The 20,922-nt window shown below is 41.4% G+C and overlaps 1 protein-coding gene across 2 annotated transcripts in view; it reads left to right on the forward strand.

Moving 5' to 3' along the window:
* Positions 1–13,444: 13,444 nt before the first annotated feature.
* Positions 13,445–20,922, forward strand: part of smad2 (SMAD family member 2) — a 110,681-nt gene continuing 103,203 nt past the window's right edge. For both annotated transcript variants that reach the window (XM_072574865.1, XM_072574876.1), the window contains exon 1: positions 13,445–13,785. In XM_072574865.1, the coding sequence (XP_072430966.1) occupies positions 13,499–13,785 (287 nt within the window). In that variant the 5' untranslated portion in view covers positions 13,445–13,498. The remainder of the gene's footprint in view (positions 13,786–20,922) is intronic.

Below are 20,922 nucleotides of genomic sequence, written 5' to 3' on the forward strand. Positions count from 1 at the left end.
ATGCAAGGACTGCACAAACTACTACATAGGACAAACAGGAAGACAGCTAACGATCAGTATCCATGAACACCAACTAGCCACGAAACGACATGACCAGCTATCCTTAGTAGCCACACACGCAGATGACAAGCAACGTGAATTCGACTGGGACAATACTACCATTATAGGGCAAGCCAAACAGAGAACAGCCAGGGAATTCCTAGAGGCATGGCACTCATCCACAGATTCTATCAACAAACACATCGACCTGGACCCAGTATACCGGCCACTACAGCGGACAGCTGGAACTGACAACTGGAAGCGGCAGAGACAGGCCACTATAAATGCCAGAGGAAACATCACAGAAACGCTTCACAGGAGGCTCCCAAGCACTGAGGATGTCACCTAGACAGGGGACGAAACGTTTGCAAGACAAATTCCCAGCTCAGCGAACAGAACCACAACAACGAGCACCCGAGCTACAAATCTTCTCCCAAACTTTGAACAAGTACAGGACCAACCCACTCAACCTTTCCTCAAAAGACAGTGCCTTTATACCAGATATCTTTAACCTTCCCTGCACTGCCAGTATATCTGGCCTTAGATAAGGGGCCCAAAACTGTTTACAGTATTCCAGCTGATATTTGACTAGTACCTTGTACAGTTTTAGCAAAACATCCCTTTTAGTCTTTTAGCCAGCCTTTATACTCAGATCAAAGCCTTTGTGCAATTATATGTGTTTCCTTAAGTTGATGGGTTCCCTAACATATTTACTTAATCATAAATGATGGATCCATTCTGTTTCTTTATAATCAGAATATTACTTATTCTGAAATATCCACTTCAACTCTACCACTGCTTTTGTATTGATCTGCCTACTGGCTGAGTAACTACAGCTGGCTAGGCTTTCATGCTATGCCCTTATTTAAGTTTAAAATACTAGTCTTAGATACAATCTTCTCCCTTTCAAACTGCATGTAATATTCAATCGTATTTTTGCTGCTGCTACCTCAGATCACCTTTACTCTGAGGTTATTAACTAATTCTGTCACATTACGCAAAACAAAGTCCAGTATAACGTGCTCTCTGGTTGGTCACGGAACTTCCTGTATTCAGAAAGTATCTCAAAAGCATTTTCTGAACTCTTCATCCAGGGTACCATTGCCAATCTGATTTTTAAAATTTAACCTATTTTGCTAATCAAGCTGTTCAGGGATATTATTACGTTCCTCTAGAGCAGGAGTAACTTGAACCCAGGCCTCCTGGTCCAGAGATAGGGACATTATCATTGTGCCACATGAATCCTTGGTGCTATATAGATTAAAATCATCTATGATTATTTGCTGTCCGTGTACTACAACCAGCTTATGGTTTCAGGGAATTGTCCTTAGCTCCCACTCATACTTTCTCTCATCTAATTTAAATCTGTGACTACTTATCCTAAAACTGTGACTTCTCATTCTAGACTACCCCATCAGGAAACATCCACTGTACACCAACTTTGTCAATCTCCGTTAGCATCTTACATACTTTAATTAGATATCCTCTTATTCCTATAAACTCTACACAGTATAGCCCTAAACTACCTCTCTTAGAATCATAGAATTTACAGAAAAGAAGGAGGCCACTCGACCCACCATGTCTGTACCGGCTCCTGAAGCAGGTACTTAACCAGCTGTCTTTTGGAATTCACCTCCATCACTCTCTCTGGCAGCGTATGCCAAATCTTAACAGCTCTCTGAGTAAAGGAGTGTCTCCTCATCTCACTCCTGGTTGTCTTGCTGATAATTTTGAAGTTGTGAATCTTAGTGACTGACATAACAATTAGTGGAAACAGAATACCTTCTTTTCCCTGTCAAAATTGTTCATAATTTTTAACACCTCAATAAGGTCACCTCTTAACCTTCTCTGCTCCAAGGAGAATACACCCAATTTCTCTAATCTTTCTTAGTGTCTAAAATCCCTCATTCCAGATACCATTCTAGAAAATCCATTTGCACTCCTTCCAGGCTTTAACATTGTTTCTTAAATGAGACAAACTCTCATCTCTGGAATCAATCTAATGAAACTCCTCAAAATTGACTCCAATGCAATTCAAATATGGGGACCAAAGTTTTGTGTAATATTCCAGGTGCAGTCTCATTAATGCCCTATATAGTTGTAGTAAAATTTGCCAACTTTTAAATACTCAATTCCTTTGGAAACAAATGCCAAAATTCCATTTGCCTTCCTTGTTACCTGGTATAAGTGCATTCTAGTTTTCTGCCGTTTATACAAGAAGGTTCCCAGATATCTCTACACGAAAGCTGAAATAACTCCACAGAGACTGGTATCCCTTCACCAAGTTACCCTTTATTTACATTTGGAGAGTCCTTAACACTAATTCAGCTCCCTCACAGCCAGCTCTCCGGGTGAACAGGATGTCTGACATTCTTGTTCTTATCTATCATCCAGGGCTCCCTGATTGGACCACATTAACAGCCCCAATCAGGGAACTCATTTTATGAGATCTACCTAGCTGACCTTGTTAAAATCACTACATCCCTCCCTCTCTGAGTCTGAGGACATAGATAAGGTCTCTTTTTGTAACTCCTCCAGGTCATTTTAACAGCAGGTCACGTTCCTCCAACTCTGACTCTGATACAGGCAGCACATTGTAATGCACTTTAGCTCACCTCTTGCATCTGGAGTGTCTTGGGAAAAATAATTCTCTTCTTCAGGCAGCAAAGGCATCAAGGCAGTGACAAGGGCCATGTCCATCAAGGCAGTGAGAAAGGCCATGTCCATCTCAGATTCCAAGGTATCTGAGATGGAGAAGGAGCACGCATAGGTTCCAGAACAATCAGTGAGGCTGTCGAAGAGCCAGGCACATTTTGCTCCCACACCATTTGCGAGTTTGCAGCTTTCATGATGGTCCATATGCATGTTCTAGTTGGTGTGACATTCCTGAACTTTATTTGTCACTGGACTTAACTTAACTGTGCTTTTCCAGCAACACTTCTCACCTCTGATCTCCAGCATCTGCAGTCCTCACTTTCTCCTATGTATCTCTTGATTAGCAGAGTTTTACATCCTGCATTGAAATTCCTGTTTCAAACTACCATACCCCGCCCGGGTCCAGGAAGATCAGATTGGGGCGGCATGGTGCCACAGTGGTTAGCACATGCCTCACAGTGCCAGAGACCTGGGTTCAATTCCCGCAAACTTGCACATTCTCCCAGTGTCTGCGTGGGTTTCCTCTGGGTGCTCCGGTTTCCTCCCACAATCCAAAAATGTGCAGGTTAGGTGAATTGGCTGTAGTATTAGGTGAAAGGGTAAATGTAGGGGAATGGGTCTGGGTGGGTTGTGCTTTTGCGGGTCGGTGTGGACTTGTTGGGTTGAAGGGCCTGTTTCCACACTGTAAGTAATCTAATCTAATCTAATTTATTCTGGTGTGGAATATTCTCCCCATTAGCAACTTTGCTGGGGCTATCCCTGTAGTTGCATGACAGGTGATCCTATAATCAAACAGAAACGGGGAGAGTTTGGTGTTGAGTGAAGCTGTAGGCTGTTTCTTTAAGCCTGCCTTCAAAGTTTGGATTGCTCTTTCTGCCAAACCATTGGATGATGGATAGTGTGGTGCTGTCCTTTTTTGTTGAATACCATTTGACTTTGGGATGTACTCAAATTATTTGTTGGCAAATGATGGCCCGTTATCTGTGACCAACCCTTCCGAAGTCCATGTATTCCAAAAGATGCACGCAGGTTTTCTATCGTCGTCCCAGTGTTTGAACATATTAACTCTACGCATGTCCAGCTACTTTGAGTAGGCATCCACAATGACTAAAAACATTGAGCCCAGGGTTTAGCCGGCCATTCCCATGAATGTTGGTAAGCTACTGGTGGTAATTATTGGTGTTGTTAGCATCGTGGGCATGATTCCGCCAAGATAGCTGTGTCTACATTCTGTCCTGACCAGCAGACGTAACGTCTCATCAACATTTTATTTTGGAAACCCCTGGATGACCCTGGAGGAGTTCAGTGGTGGCAACATTTGCTTGGGAAAATTAATCTTGCTCCCCCAAAGAAATGCCATCCTGTACAATGGTCTGGTCTTTCCTGAAGCCTTTTTGGACCCGTTCTGGTTATGATGGCCCTTTGGTTTACTATTGACACTTGCTGATTGCAATGGTCATCCAATCAATATTTATGTTGCCTTATCTGGATGCTCCTCCCTGTAAAATGACTATATAGTCCGTGAACTCATGTCTCTGTACACATGGGCGATCGTTCTCTCTCCCTCCAGAGCCCAGAATAAAGATGAAACAGGTAAAACTACAATGTGTCTCTAAGCGTTTTGCTTTGACTGAGGGTTGGGGGAGGTTGGTGAATGGGACAACTGAGGGACCTGAGTGTCTTTGTGCATGAATCACAAAACATTGGTTTGTAATTGCAGTAGATAATTAAGAAGGCAAATAGAATATTGTCCTTCATTGCTAAGGGGGTGGAGTTTAAAAACAGTGAGGTTATGTTGTAGCTATATAGGGTACTGGTCAGGCCACATCTGGAGTACTTTATACAGTTTAGATCTCTACTTGAGAAATGATATACTGCCACTGGAAGAGGTGCAGAGATAATTCATTAGGTTGATTCTGGAGTTAAGAAGATTGGCTTATGAGTAGTGATTAGTAGACTGGGACTATACACATTGGAATTTAGAAAAATGAGAGGGAAAACATACAAACATTATAGAAGAATATAAAATTATGAAGGGAATGGATAAGACAGAAGCAGGGAGGTTGCTTCTACAGGCAGATGAAACAAGAATTAGGGAGTATAACCTCAAAAAAAAGGAGCAGATTTAGGACTCAATTGAGGAGGAACTTCTTCACCCAAAGAGCTGTGAATCTGTGGAATTCTCTGCCCAGTGAAGCAGTTGAGACTACCTTGTTGAATGTTTTTAAGGCAAAGATAGATAGATTTTTGAACAGTAAAGAAATTTAGGATTATGGTGAGCGGGTGGTTAAGTGGAGCTGAGTTCATGATATGAACAGCCGTGAACTTGCTGAATGGCAGAGCAGGCTTAATGGGCCAGATGGCTTACTCCTGCTCCTTTATCTTATGTAGATCACTTGGGGTGCCTGGAACACATTTTATCCCTTCTAAGGCATATGCCTGCCTGCAAGAAATGTCTAAGGACTGTGTCCAAGTTCTCTAAGTGTTCCATATTAGACTTCCCTATTATTACCACGTCATCAAGACAAACGGTGATCTGGGGTAAAACGCTCTCCATCATTTGCTGAAAAATTGCACAGGGTGATAATACCCCAACTGGCAGTCTCATATATTGGTACAAACCCTTATGGTATTAATTGTAGCATACTTCCGGGAATCCTTATCTAACCACAACTGCAAGTGCGCATGGGTCATGTCCAGTTTTGTGAAGGACAGTTCTCCACTCCAGCTTTGCCTATTAATCCTGTATACGAAGAAATGGGTATTTATCCAGTTACAAAAAGCAGTTAACTCTTTGTTTAAAATTCACACAAAGGTGAATCGACCTACTGGGCTTCACAATCTGTAACACAATCTGTAAAACTGGTACAGATTGTGAAGAATCCATACCAGTTGATGATTCCTTCACTTTCCAGATTTTGCCCAAAACATCGACTCTCCTGCTCCTCGGATGCTGCCTGACCTGCTATGCTTTTCCAGCAGTGCACTTTTTGATCTGACTCTCCAGCACCAGCAATCCTCACTTTCTCCTAGTCGCTGAAAACCTTACTGCGAAGCCTCTTCCAAGGATGCCCACCTTGAAGAAATGATCCTCCTCCCTCCACAAGAACCTCAGTGAGTCTCTCTTCCACTGCACCCCCAGATCATCATCTCTGCCCTGAAGCTCTTCAACCATGTCCTGAAGCAAACCCACTACTATAGCCATGTCTTTTTTCTCAGCACCTGCCTACGCACATTTATCCCACATTGTATTCAGACCATCAAAATTTGGACCTGACCAGGACAACCAAATTCCTGATGAAGGGCTTAGGCCTGGAAAATCGACTGTCCTGCTCTTTGGATGCTGCCTGACATTATGATTCCAAAATGCAAGATTGGCGTCGGTTCCTTCGATAGTCTCTAGACTTCCTTGAAAATCTTCTGGGTATTTAATTAGGATTTCATTCAGGCAGCCAATCTGGCTGTTTCTTTCTCAATCAATTTCACCCCATCAAGCTTGGGAACAAGTCTTTAACTACAATCAGTGGTAACTGAACCAGCTGCTTTTCATAAGAGACTGAAACCAAACTTGTACCTTAATCGGTTCTCAGCCTAGCCAAGGCCTTGCACAAACTTAATGGTTGGAGTCTAGAGAAAGTTTTGTTAAAGACAGGTTCTGGGACACTGAAACCGCCGCACTGGTTGAGGTTGTACAGAACAGTAGTGAGGTATCTTCAGGAGTACTGTGTGCACTTCGGGTTACCCTGTTAGAGTCATAGAGTTATAGAGATGTACAGCATGGAAACAGACCCTTTGGTCCAACTCATTCATGCTGACCAGATATCCCAACCCAATCTAGTACCACCTGCCAGCACCCAGCCCATATCCCTCCAAACCCTTCCTATTTGTATAACCATCCAAATGCCTCTTAAGTGTTGCAATTGGCCCATCTGGTCAAGATCCTGTTGTAATCTGAGGTAACACTCTTCACTGTCCACTACACCTCCAATTTTGGTGTCATCTGCAAACTTACTAACTGTACTTCTTGTGCTCGCATTCAAACCATTTATGTAAATGACAAAAAGTAGTGGACCCAGCATCGATTCTTGTGGCACTCAACTGGTCACAGGCCTCCAGTCTGAAAAACAACCCTTCACCACCATCCTCTGTCTTCTACCTTTGAGCCAGTTCTGTATCCAAATGGCTAGTTCTCCCTGTATTCCATGAGATCTAACCTTGCTAATCAGTCTCCCATGGGGAACCTTGTTGAACGCCTTACTCAAGTCCACATAGATCACATCTACCACTCTGCCCTAATCAATCCTCTTTGGTACTTCTTCAAAAAACTCAATCAAGTTTGTGAGACATGATTTCCCCCGCACAAAGCCATGTTGACTATCCCTAATCAGTCCTAGTCTTTCCAAATACATGTACATTCTGTCCCTCAGGATTCCCCCCAACAACCTGCCTACCACCGACGTCAGGCTCGCTGGTCTATAGTTCCCTGCTTGTCCTTACCACCCTTAAGATATTATTCAACTGGTAAGGGTCCAGAAGATTTACCAGGATGTTGCTAGGAATGGAGAGTTTGAGTTCTAAAAATACACTAGATAGGCTGGGGCTTTTCTCACTGGAGCATAGAGGTTGAGGGGTGACATTATAGAAGTTTATAAAATATGAGGGGCACAGATAAGGTGAATTGCAATAGTCTTTTTCCTAAGGTGGTGGAGTTCAAAACTAGGAAGCATATTTTTAATGTGAGAAGAGAAAAATTTATAAAGGGCATGAGGGGCAACTTATAAGATGGTGTGGTTAGTGTGTGGAATGAACTGCCAAAGGAAGTGGTGAATGCAGTTACAATGTCTAATACAGCTTTGGTAAGTACATGAATAGGAAAGGTTTAGCAGGAGATGGGCCAAATTCAGACATTTGGGTCTAGTTTAGTTTGGGAACAGAGTCAGTGTGGAGTAGTTGGATGAAAGGTTTGTTTCCATGCTGTATGAATCTTTGACCTCCATTAGAACGTGGTGACCATTTAACCAGACATTTAGTTTGATTGGTTCTGATTGAATGTTGCAAAGCAACATAAACTTAGGTAACAGTTTGCCATGCATCTCAACTGGGCCTGCAGGCTGACCAGACCTCCCAGTCACTGTTCATTTTAATTCCCATTCCCACATGACAATCCTTGGCCTCCTCCATTGCCATAACAAACCAAACAGCAAATTGGAGGAACAATACCTTATGTTTCGCCTGGCAGCTGGCAGCCCAGAGGACTCAACATTAAGTTCTCCAAATTCAAATAACCTCCCTTCCCATCCCCCAACTCCCTTCCCAGCCCCTCTCCCTCCTCCCAGCTACCTACTGGATTCATTCCTCCCAATGTGGAGGAATGCTTGTATGCTCTGCTTGTCTTCATCTATCCCCATTTCACCAACCTGCCCCCACCATCCCCTTTACCTGCAGCTCCCCCTACACCCACCCCAATGTCCTGAAGAAGGGTTACACACAAAACATCAACTTCTCCACCTCCTAATGTTGCTTGGCTTGCTGTGTTCTTCCAGCCTCCTGCCTGTCTGCCATGGATTCCAGCATCTGTAGTTTTCTTTTGTCTCTCAGCAACTTAACTGTCCCAAACCAGATGGACTTTGCGGGGTGTACACTCTCCTGTATACCAGCCTATGAGTTCTCTTACTCAATTTAGGTCTAGTTGGACTGTTTTGCTTTCTTGAATCTGCATACCAACAGCAACTACAATGGCTTGCTAGCCTGGATCTTGAAGAAAACTTTAACTATTTGGCCGAGGCCTGGCTTTGTTTTGGGATTTTGCTGTGGACTGACCTAGAGTTCCTCTGATCAGGATATGTCCTGAGTGAGGCAGTACAATTGCCTTCACTCAAGTGGTCTAGATTAGAGTGGTGCTGAAAAAGCACAGCCGGTCAGGCAGCATCTGAGGAGCAGGAAAATCGACGTTTTGGGCAAAAGCTCTTCATCAGGACTGTTCAAGTGGTGTCCCCCAAGCTCACTCAGACTACCACTTCCATCGTAATACCCTGCAACTCATAACGTGCTGCATTTTCCAATGATAAAACCAGTTGTAGTGCCTGTTTGAAGACCCATTGGGCTTCAGCTAGTAGGTGCTTTTGCATTGTTACATCAGTAATTCTACAAACAATCTCTCAGCATCTCATTAAGAGTTAAACTAAAGTCACATGCCTCTGCCAGTCATTTTAACTCTGTCAAAAATCCCAATACAGATTCCCCTGGTTCTGAAATTGCTGAGTAAAACTGATAGCATCTCAGAATTAAAGGAAGCTTGGGATCATTATATTCCTTAACTAAATCTGTTAACTTTTCAAATGTTTTGTATCTCATGCCTCAGGGAGAGTTAACTCCTATTAACCCTGCAGATCCACAAGCTGTCAGGAGAATTACTTATTGCTTTTTATCTGCCCCAATGTAATTTGCCCGGAAAAAAATAATGTATTGTTTCCACGTTCTGGGCTCAATATTAAAAGGCAGAATCAAAAGAGTTAAGCTTCTTAAATGATGGCATGATGCCAGAAATGTTATCCCAACTTAAAGACAACTGCTCCAAGTAAATTTCTTCAGGAGCATGCTTTTCTTGTCACTACTTAATTAACTCCACAGAGGCCCGTATCCCATCATCAAGTCACCACTTATTTACATGTGTACAGTCCTTGACACTGATGCAACTCCCTCAGTGCCAGCTCTCATAGTGAACAGGATGTGTGACACTCCTGTTCTTATCTGTCAGCCAGGACTCCTGATTGGACCAGATTAACAGCCCCAGTCAGGGAACACATGTTCAATGAGGTACATCTGGCTGCCCATGTTACAATCACTACAGAAGTATTCTGAGGTTTCTCTCCACTTAGAGAATATTCCTCTGAAAAAAAATGCGATAGCCTCCACACAGATACCTGCATCCCTCTGCACTGAAGCACTCTGAAGTTTTGAGTCATACAGCACAGAAATAGACCCTTTAGTCCAACCAGTCCATGCCGACCATAATCCCAAACTAAACACCAGGCTCAGATCCCTCCAAACATTTCTTATTCACGTACTTATCTAAATGTCCTTTAAATGTTGTAACTATATCCGCATCCAACACTTCCTCTGGAAATTCATTCCATACACGAACCACTCTCTGTGTAAAAAAAATTGTCCTCATGTTATTTTTTAATCTTTCTCCTCTCACCTTAAAAATATGCCCTCTAATCTCAATATACCCCACCCTAGGGAAAATACAGCTGCCTGTCACCTTATCTATACTCATGATTTTTTATAAACCTCTATAAGGTCACCCCTCAACCTCCTACAGTCCAGTGAAAAAGGTCCCAGCCTGTCCACCCTCTCCTTATAACTGAAACTCTCCATTCCTGACAACATCCTGGTAAATCTCTTCTGAATCTCTGGAGAGTACTCCAGAAGAGGCCTTACCAACATCTTGTACAACCTCAACATAATGTCCCAACTCCTATACTATATAGATAATAAGTTGCTTTTCTATTCCTCTGAACAAAATGGATAACCTCCACATACATCCACACTAAATTTCATCTGCCACATTTTGGCCTATTCACCTAACTTATCTATATCTATTTGTAAATTTACTGTTTCTTCTTCGCAATTACTTTTTCACCTATTTGTACTATGTCCATTTTACAGAGGAGGAAGTCTTGAAATGCATAAAAGTGGATAAATCCCCAGGACCTGATCAGGTGTACCTTCGAACTCTGTGGGAAGCTAGGGAAATGATTGCTGGGCCTCTTATTGAAATATTTGTATCATCGATAGTCACAGGTGAGGTGCTGGAAGACTGGAGGTTGGCTAACGTGGTGCCACTGTTTAAGCAAGGCGGACAGGACAAGCCAGGGAACATAGGCCAATGAGCCTGACGTCAGTGGTGGGCAGGTTGTTGGGGGGAATCCTGAGGGACAGGATGTATATATATTTGGAAAGTCAACATGCATGGGAAATCATGTCTCACAAACTTGATTGAGTTTTTTGAAGAAGTAACAAAGAGGATTGATGAGAACAGAGTGGTAGATGTGATCTATATGGACTTGAGTAAGGTGTTGACAAGGTTCCCCATGGGAGACTGGTTAGCAAGATTAGATCTCATGAAATTCAGGAAGAACTAGCCATTTGGATACAGAACTAGCTCAGATGATTGTCTCACATGTAACTAAAGTAGGAAGAGAACCCAAGCTTTTAACTGTAATGGAGAGAGGAATAACAGTTTTCACATTCAGCTTCAAGACCTCAGCAAGTGCTGAAAGCTAAAACTAAAATCCTGGTTCCATGGGAGCTTGACCCCACCCCTTCATGCTGTTTCTATTGTTCTAACCTTTTTAAAAAATACCAAAGCACTTCAAGATACTGGACCACTTCCACCAACGCTGTTTGTGCAAGATCCTGCGAATCTGCTGGAAAGAAAGACATACCAACACCAGCACCCTTGACTAGGCCAACATTCCCTGCATTGAGGTACTGACCACCCTTGATTGGCTAAGATGGGATAGGCATATCATCCACATGACTGACACAAGGCTCTCGAAATAAGTGCTCTGCCTATAGCTTCCAAACAGCAGGCAAGCCCCAGGTGGACACAGGAAGTGCTTCTGGGCCTCACTGGTGAAGTGTGTCATTCCCACAGACACCTGAATAACCTGTCCAAGACCGTTCCAAAGTGGAGGAGGAGCATCCACGACGGCGTTGAGTGCCTTGAGACTTCCCATTGTGAAAAAATGGAAGCCAGGCAAAAACAACAGGAGCACACCTTACCATAACCATCATCTGTCCCAGCATAACAGAACGTGCAGTAGCCACATCGGTCTGTACAGCCACCTATGGACTCACCCTGAGAGTGGAAGATTGTCTGTGAAGGACTGCTGATGATGTTGCAGGTGCTCTGTAAAACTAGCTTATCAGGGCATTAGTGAGACCACTTCTTGAATGCTGTGTGCAGTTTTGGTTTCCTTACTTAAGATGTAAAGCATTGGAAGTGGTTCAACGGAGGTTTACTTGATACTGTACCTGGAATGAGCAGGTTGCCCTCTGAGAAAAGTTTGCACAGTCTGGGCTTGTTTTGGAGTTTAAAAGAGTCTTTGTTGGAGTCTATAAGATCCTCAAAGATTGATATATATAGTTGAGTCCAGACTAGGGGGCACTATTTGAAAATTAACAAATGCCTTTTTGGGTCATAATTTTTTTCCTCCTGAAGGTTGTGTGTATGTGTTTTGGGAACATTCTGTCTCAGAAGGTTGTGCAGTTTGGGTCATTGAAAAATTTGAAGTTGGAAGCAAGGGAATGAAAGGATTTCGAGGTAGAGAGCTGTGTGGAATTCTAATAAAACAGATCAGCCAGAATCTTCTTTAACGGCAAAGCATTGCCTCGAGGGGTCAAATGGTCTACTTCTGTTCCTAATTTGTATGTGATAGAAAATGTGAAAAAAATATTGCATGTACAAAATTATTCAAATATATCATGTGAGTGGTAGATTGTAAGAGTTCAGATCAGATCAAAACAAGAAATGGCTTACTAATCTAGTTTGAACCTCAATAATTGCCACATTCTTTAACATTCATTAAAAAAAGAGATAATTGGACTTTTAAGGATGCAAGTTTTTTGACGATGATACTGGAGAGATAAGTGCAAGGCTGCAAGTGAAGTACCACCATTCGGTTTAATTTTCAACTCTTTTGATGTCGAGGATTTCACTGCACTGAAGCCTGGAAACCACACAATGTCAATATAAAAACAAAATTTTCAAACTGCTTATGTTTGACGTTAATGGAAACCATCCCATTTATCATCATGCTGAAAGAGGCACGAATTAGTGTACATGATAACCAACCAATTCTAACATAAAATAAAAAGCTGATGAGGAAAATTCAAACTGTTCCATTGAAAAGCTAGCAGCTGGAGTGAGTCGGCGGAGGAATACACCCAAAGGCATTTTGAATAATAATCTCAGAAAATAGGGAACTTTAACTTATTGGCCCAATTTAACAACGTTTGAATTTATAGTAGCAAAAGAAATTGATTTCTATCTTCCCAATCCAGGGCTTCTATCATTGACAAAGAAGGTTTGTTTGAATGTAACCCTTGGAACTATTTCAAGTGGAGGAACACGCCCCTTAATCGTTTTGCCTTTCCCCCTCCGCCCCCAAAGAAAGGAGGAAAAAAAGTTTTGCTGAGGCATCAACCAAACCTGTTAACCGGACGTTCCTCACGCATGCCTGGGGTGACTGACGTAAGATTCTATCCAATAGACGCCCGGGATCTGCCCGATCGGCCCGGCGTCTTTGGCAGACGCACCAATGAGAGTGGAGGACGCGTGAGCGCTGGGGGTGGGATTTCCAGGTGGTGGCGGGAGGGTGGGGGGGAGACTGTTAATCGTTTCTCGCCGTCAATCAAAGAAAAAGGGAGCGAAGAGACCAGCGGGAAGGGAGAGAGCAAAAAAAACCAAATAAAATCTCCTCAGGGGAGGATGTGAGAATTAATAATAAATTACCCAGAAGGCTAACGACATTTTTGAGGGCAATTTTTATTTATTTTCTCACGAATCGTCTCGATTGATAAGCGACGGTTACCGAGTAAAGCGAGGCACAATTGTTTGAATTTTTGAATCGTGGTTGCCGTTTTCTTCCCTTTTCCAACCTCAGTTAGCCCCCTTTTTTTATTATTATTTTCCTCTTTCTTCTTCACCTTTCTCTCCTTTCCCCCCCCCCCCCCCCCCCCCCTCCATCCGACACCCCCTCACTCCCACTCCCCATCCCCATTCCCGGCTCGAACCATGTCGATCTTGCCCTTCACGCCGCCCATCGTCAAGCGTTTGCTGGGCTGGAAGAAAGGCGGCGAGTCGCAGTCTCCCTCTTCTCAGTCCCCGTCCCAGGCGCCGCCGCCGCAGCAGCAGCAGCAACAACAACAGCAACAGCAGCAGAACAACGGGCAGGACGACAAATGGTGCGAGAAAGCCGTCAAGAGCCTGGTGAAGAAGCTGAAGAAGACGGGGCAGCTGGACGAGCTGGAGAAGGCCATCACCACCCAGAGCTGCAACACCAAGTGTGTGACCATCCCCAGGTAAGGAACGTCTATCCTCTGCCAAACTTCTGTTCCCTAAATCAGGCGGCCAGGTTTAGTTGTTACATTCACTTATTTTTGTGACAAGTTTAGTTTTCTTGTCTTAAAATATAACTTGATCACTTATCGACAAGCGTATTTATAGGCCCTGAGGCCAAATGTACGTTTGTTTCACTTGATTTTGGGAATTTAAGGAATGTATTTTGTTCTCGTTTCTGCAAATTATAAGCATTGATACTGATGTGTCAAAAAGTAACATTTGACACATTGGTTGTGTAATAGATTTTTGGGAATGTATGTTTTTATATATGTGCCTTTTGTACTTTTGTGTTACAGATTCATTAGTGTAGCTTTGTTCAAAGATATATTGTAATTTTCTTTATGAAGAGGGACAGTTCTGTTGCAGCAAAGAGCACATCGACTTAGATCAGCATGCAATTTTGTTTTATTCTGTTTATCTTTGGTAATTTGTCATTGCTATCTGTATAAGTATAGTGTTTTCTTTTGTTCAAACATCGAGTTAACACTTTGCATTTGGTTTTAAAACCAAATGCAGTTTAAAAAAAGTTGTTTATAGCAATCAGTGTTTTCCTTATACTTTGTTTACAATGTGCCAAAGTTAGTTCCATTTCTTATTCAACTCTGTTGCTTAGAGAAAGTGCTCCTTGCAATGATGGTTTTGATTTGATTTATGGTAAGAAGCAGAGCTTTATGTCTATTAGAATGGTGGTATTTGGAGATGGTGGTGATTCCATGCCATTGTTTTTGCCTCTTTGGCAGCAGTAGTTACAAGTGTGCTTTTTTTTTCCTTTTCATATGGATAAGAGCATGTAGGATGTAAATAATTGACAGTAGTATGATTTTTAATCTTTAGTGGATAATTGTTTCTTGAAACAAAAGTTTTGAGATTACATTATAATATTTCCCAAATTTATGTTTTTATTCAACTTTTTCTATTAAAATGAAGACACTTTTATCTTGGATGCTAGGGCAAAAAGAGTGGGTTTCTTAATACTCGCATCTGCTCCCCTAGGGGAGGTAAGAGCATGTTTCATAATCTGAGCCAAAATGATGAACTATTGTGTTTATCTTGGCGTGCTATCATTTTCTTGCCAGCATTCAGATAAGGGGCACAAAAGGCATAGTAAGTATATTACAATTGTAATATCTCTCTGATATAATTGTGAGTCATTTAGGCTAGAGGCCCAATTAATAGGAGTGAGGGACAATGAGCTTTTGGTTAATAAACATTTCTTTAAAAAAATTAATCCCTTGTGGAGCATTGCCAATAACTAAGTCTGCCTGTATGCTTGTAGAAGCTTTTTGTAGACTTCTGGAATTGTAATGGGTTTTTATTTCATTTTGAAGAGTTTTCTAATGTTCTAATTTGTAACAACTCAAAGTTTGAACTGTAAACTAAACAATCACTCATTTGTAGCATAAGCAGAAGATACTAATAATCCTCAATCTGATGCAAATAGGTAATGTTGGAGACCTTCAAACAAAAGGTTATGTCTTCATTTGAAGCCTTTTTTTTTCAACGTTCAGATACTCATGAAATTATTTGTGCATTTCTAGCATTGTGCCTGCTGCTCCTGATACAGGAAAAGGGGGGAGGGGAATCAAATGATTTATTAGCACTAATTTCTTTTTCCCTTTAACCTATTATGTAACTTTGACTGTATCCAACAGGTTTGGGTAAGAACCAAGTACCAGTGTGATTTTAATATGAATCTAGAATGTGCATTCTGGTTTGGTATTAATGTCAAAACTCATCTTTCGTATTGAACTGTAAATTTTACACCATTTTAATCTACCTTGAAGTGGGATGAATTGATTTATGGTCATAATATCGTAATGTGGCTTGGTCTAAAGTTGGCTAATTCTGACAACAGGAGTTCACAGGCAAATGTGATTCAGATCTCTGATAGTATAAATTTAAACTCTATGTATTGTGAACGTTTTGGTTTTTCTGGAATCAGAGGGCCATTTGGCCCATCATACCTGTGCGTGATTTGTGAAAGCTATCCCATTAGTCTCTTGTCTTGTTTTTTTTTCATATAATCCAGCATATTTTTGTATTTTGAGTACTTAATCAATTTCTTTTGAAAACGTACTAAATCAGCTTCTGTCGTACTTTCAAGCAATGCATTCCAGAACATTGCAAATCAATGTAACAACCTTTTTCTGTCCATGTTGCCTTTTTATTCTTTGGTTACCTTAAATCTGACCTTTTGTCATTGGAAATAATTTTCTCATTTTCTTTAGATTAGATTAGATTAGATTACTTAGTGTGGAAACAGGCCCTTCGGCCCAACAAGTCCACACCGCCCCCGCCGAAGCGTAACCCACCCATACCCCTACATCTACATCTACCCCTTACCTAACACTACGGGCAATTTAGCATGGCCAATTCACCTGACCTGCACATCTTTGGACTGTGGGAGGAAACCGGAGCACCCGGAGGAAACCCACGCAGACACTGGGAGAACGTGCAAACTCCACACAGTCAGTCGCCTGAGGTGGGAATTGAACCCGGATCTCTGGCGCTGTGAGGCAGCAGTGCTAACCACTGTGCCACCGTGCCGCCCATTTACTTGAAGCCCCTCTCCAGTTTTTTTTTCTTCTTGTCTGCTGTAAGATGCACAAATGTACTTTCTCTCATCTCTCCACATGGAAATCTTTTTCCCAGTATCATGTAGTAAATCTTTGTCTCTCCTAATTGTTGACCATGTCATTAGCCATTCAAGTATCAAGTTGAGACAATGTGCCCCCATTTTAAAAGGCGTACAATCAATAAAATAAAAGTAAAACCGCTTATTAAATAGTAGTATTATCATCATTGGTAATCTCTTCTAATTTCTTTCCCTTTCCCTCTCTTTCTCTCTTCTTCACCCCCTTCCCAACTTTTATCATCCGCAGAAATCCTACAATTTCCCAAATACTTTTCATTCTAACGAATGGTCACTGAACTTGAAACATTAACTTTGTTTTTTCTTTGTGCAAATGCTGCCAGAGCTGCTGAGTTTCTCCAGCACCTGCATTTCTTTGTTTTATATCATTAAATAGGGTTGTTTACTAAATCTACATTGCAGTCAGATTTTGCGATTCTCAGTGGTCATGAAAACGTCATACTCCAAGGGTAACCCATTGTGGACATAGCTGTAAAAAAGCGTTATTTTATAATGGCTGCACTTGGTCTTGCCAAAGCAGGAGCATAAGAGTACAATTTGGCCAATCATGCTGTTCAGTAAGGTCATGGATCATGTAGTTGTTGTGTCAATCCACTTTTCTGTAAATCTTTCATCACCCTTGATATCAAAACTCCACGTTATTGCCTCAGTAAATTCAGTTATCCATTTCCACTGCTGCCTGGGGAAGAGAATTCCACATGCTAATGACCTTCTGAGAGAAAAATAATCTTTGTTCTAAAAGGGGCACCTCATTTTAAATTGTAGCCCCTGTTTCTTGTGTCCTTCACAATAGAAAACAAACCTGTGATTCACTCGTTCCGGTCACCTTGGCTATCCCCTTGATTTTTCTAAATTTCAGTGGGTATAAATGCAACTTTTCATCATATGCTCTTCATACTAGGAACGATTCAAATGAACCTTCTCAGAACTGCTTCTAACACATCTATATATTTTTAGGCAAGTAAAGAGACTCAAACTCTGTATAGTCCTCCATATGTAGTCACATCAATACAACAATGAAACCTTCCTACTTGGTTTTATTTTATTCCCCTTGCAATTAAAGCCAGTGTTCCACTTGCCTTGCTGCACCTGCATACTAACTTGCTGAGATTTATTTGGACACTCTCATCCCTCTATCATTGAATGCTGTAATCTCTCTCCTTAAGTAGTGTGCTGCTTTCCTTTTCTTGTCAAAGTGGGCAAGTTTATGTTTTCTAGTTTATGCCGCATCTGCCAAATTTTTGCCCACCCACCTAAGCTGTCTGTAACCTGTTGCAGACTGTACCTCCTCTTCACACTTTCCTACTTATATTGATGTCGTTGGTAAATTTAGCTATGAATCAGTTCACATTTGTAAAATTACATCTGCCATTTGTTTTTCTGTCTGTTGTTCAGCAATCTCACCTTTTTATTCCTTGAGTTTTGTCCACTACAGCTTTGAAATGATGCCCTCCTATGTACTCGAGTTAAGATTTGTGAGCACAGTGGTTCTAATACTAAGAATTACCATTGTACACTTACTCCGGTCAGCAGAACATCAATTCATTCTTGTCCAACACACCAGCCAAACTGTACAGGTGCTGGAAATCTGAAATAAAAACAAAAGTATCAGAAACATTCAGGTCAGGAAGCATCTGAGATTATATACGCAGTGTGTATTTTTAGTCACTGATCAATTCTGATGTAAGATTGTCAGCCTTGCATGCGTTCTATATCTCTCCATAGATGCTGATTTATTTCCACATTTTTACTTTTTTATTTCATTACACAACTACTTGCTATTATCATGGTTGACATGATCTCACTCTACAGCATAGTAGATTTGCTGTTCCAAATGGCCTAATTTTATTCTTTTTATGGCTTTAATTCATGTCAATATATTTCCACCACCAGTCCAAAATGCTTTGATTTTGCACATTACCTCTTTTGTGGGACTTTATCCGAACTTTCTGTCCTTAAAAGAACATGTTGCTGACTTCTCCCTCATCTTTTCTACTAGTTTTATTCTCCAAAAAGAAGAGGTTAGTCAAATGCTATTTCCCTTTCATAATTCCACGTTGACTGTAATATTGTATTTCTAGTGTCCCATTATTGCATCCTTTGTAATAGAGTCTATCTTTTCAGAACTACTGCGATGGACCAGTCTGTAATTCCTGACTTTTGTCCTCCCCTTAATCATCTCCTATTTCATATCCTTTCGTAACATGGGATGTAGATTATCAGGCTGTGAGGATTTATCAGCCGTCAGTCCTATGAATTTTTCCAGCAATTGATCTTTTACTGATTATTGCCTTCATTCCTTCCTTCCCAAAAGACCTTGGTTTCCCAACCACTTTTTGGAAGTTATCGGTCATCAGTAAAGACAAATTAAAGTAACTGTTTAATTGCTCCACCTTGTTCACCATTATCAATCCTCTTGTTTCAGGCTTTAAGGGCCCTAAATTAGTCTTCACTAACATTAATTATGGAAGCTGTTGTCTGCTTTGATGTTTCTTGCAAACTTGCTGATTTTTTTTTTCTTGGCTTCTTAATAAACTGCTTGGTCCTCTGCTGTTGAATTATAAACTGCTCTCAGTCCTCTACTTTTCCTAGCCACTTTGACTCCTCTTTGTATCTAATACTTTCCTTAATTTATTTTGTTAACCACTTTTCATGTTATCTTTTCTTTTGCCTAAAAGAAGTATATAACTGTTAAAATACATGCATTTACTTTAATTATCAACATTACCTATTCATTTTGAAGTACTTTTTTAATGTGGTCAACCAGTCTGTTACAGCCAACTTGCCCTCATACCTTAATAGTTCCTTTGTTTAGATTGAGGACCATAGTTTTGGACTGGACTACTTCACTTTCCACCCCAATGAAGAATTCTGTTACGTTAGGAACCTCTTGCAACAAGATTAATAATACATTTCTCATTGCACAAAACCCAAACTTGCGATAGTTTGTTGAGTTGGCTTCTCAACTAGAGTCATATAGATTTACAGAAGGGAAGCAGAATCTTCAGTCCCTGCCAATCAGATATCTTAAATTAATCTAGATCCATTTGCCAACATGTGGCCCGTATCCCTTTTAAACCTTTCCTATTCATATACCTGTTCAGATGCCTATTAAATGTTATTGTACCAGTCTCCACCACTTCCTCTGGCAGCTCATTTCAGCCATGCACCACCCTTGCATGAAAAAGTTGCCCCTTCATTTCTTTTTAGACCATTTCCCTCTCACTTTAAACCTGGACCCTCTAGTTCTGGACTCTCCCAACTCAGAGAAAAGACCTTGTCTATTGACCCTATCCATGCCTTTCATGATTTTATAAACTTCCGTAAGGTCACCCCTCAACCTCTGACGCTCCAGGGAAAACAGCCCCAGCTTATTCAGCCTCTCCCTATAGCTCAAATCTTTCAACCCTGGCAACATCCTTGTAAATCTTTTCTGAATCCTTTCATGTTTTACAACGTCCTCCCTGTAGCAGGGAGACCAGAATTGCGCACAATATTCCAAAAAGGGCCTAAACAATACCCTATTCAACTGCTATATTCAATGTACTGACCAGTAAAGGAAAGCACTGCCTTCACTGTCCTATCTACTTACGACTCTACTTTCAAGGAAGTATAAACCTGCACTCCAAGGTCTTTGTTCAGCAGCACTCCCAGGAACTTACCATAGCGTATATAATTCCTGCCATGTCTGGCCTATCCAAAATGCAGCACTTTAAATTATCTAAATTTAAACTATTGACTATCTGGTCAAGATCCGATTGTACATTGAGGTAGCCTTTTTTGTTTTGCTATCCGTTGCACGTCCAATTTTGCTGTCATCTGCAAACTTCTAACTGTATTCACATCCAAATCATTTGTATAAATGACAAAAAGCAGTGGACCCAGCACTGATCTTTGTGGCACAGCACTGATCTCCAGCCACCAGTCTGAGAAGCAGCCCTCCATCACCATTCTGTCTTCTAGTTCTTCCTGTATTTCGTGAGATCTGACCTTGCTAACCAGTCTACCATGGGGAACCTTGTCGAACGCCTTACTGAAGTCCATATAGATCACATCCACTGCTCTGACCTCATCAATCCTCAACTTCCAAAAAAAACTCCAAATTAAGAACCTCAAGATTTCTCATGCACAAAGCCATGTTGATTATCTCTAATCAGTCTTTACCTATCCAGTATACATGTAAATCCTGTCCCTCAGGATTCCTTCTACTAATTTGCCTACCACGGATATCAGGCTCACTGGTCTATAGTTCCCTGAATTTGCCTTACCACCTTTCTTAAATAGTAGCACCGTGTTAACCAAGCTCAAGTCTTTCAGAACCTTACTTGTGACTATTGGTGATACAAAATCTCAGCAAGGGGCCCAGCAGTTGCTTCCCTAGAGTTCGAGGGCACACCTGATCAGGTCCTGGGGATTTATTCACTTTTGGATGTTTTAAGACATC

The sequence above is a fragment of the Chiloscyllium punctatum genome, chromosome 1 (assembly GCF_047496795.1).
Source record: "Chiloscyllium punctatum isolate Juve2018m chromosome 1, sChiPun1.3, whole genome shotgun sequence".
NCBI lineage: Eukaryota > Metazoa > Chordata > Chondrichthyes > Orectolobiformes > Hemiscylliidae > Chiloscyllium > Chiloscyllium punctatum.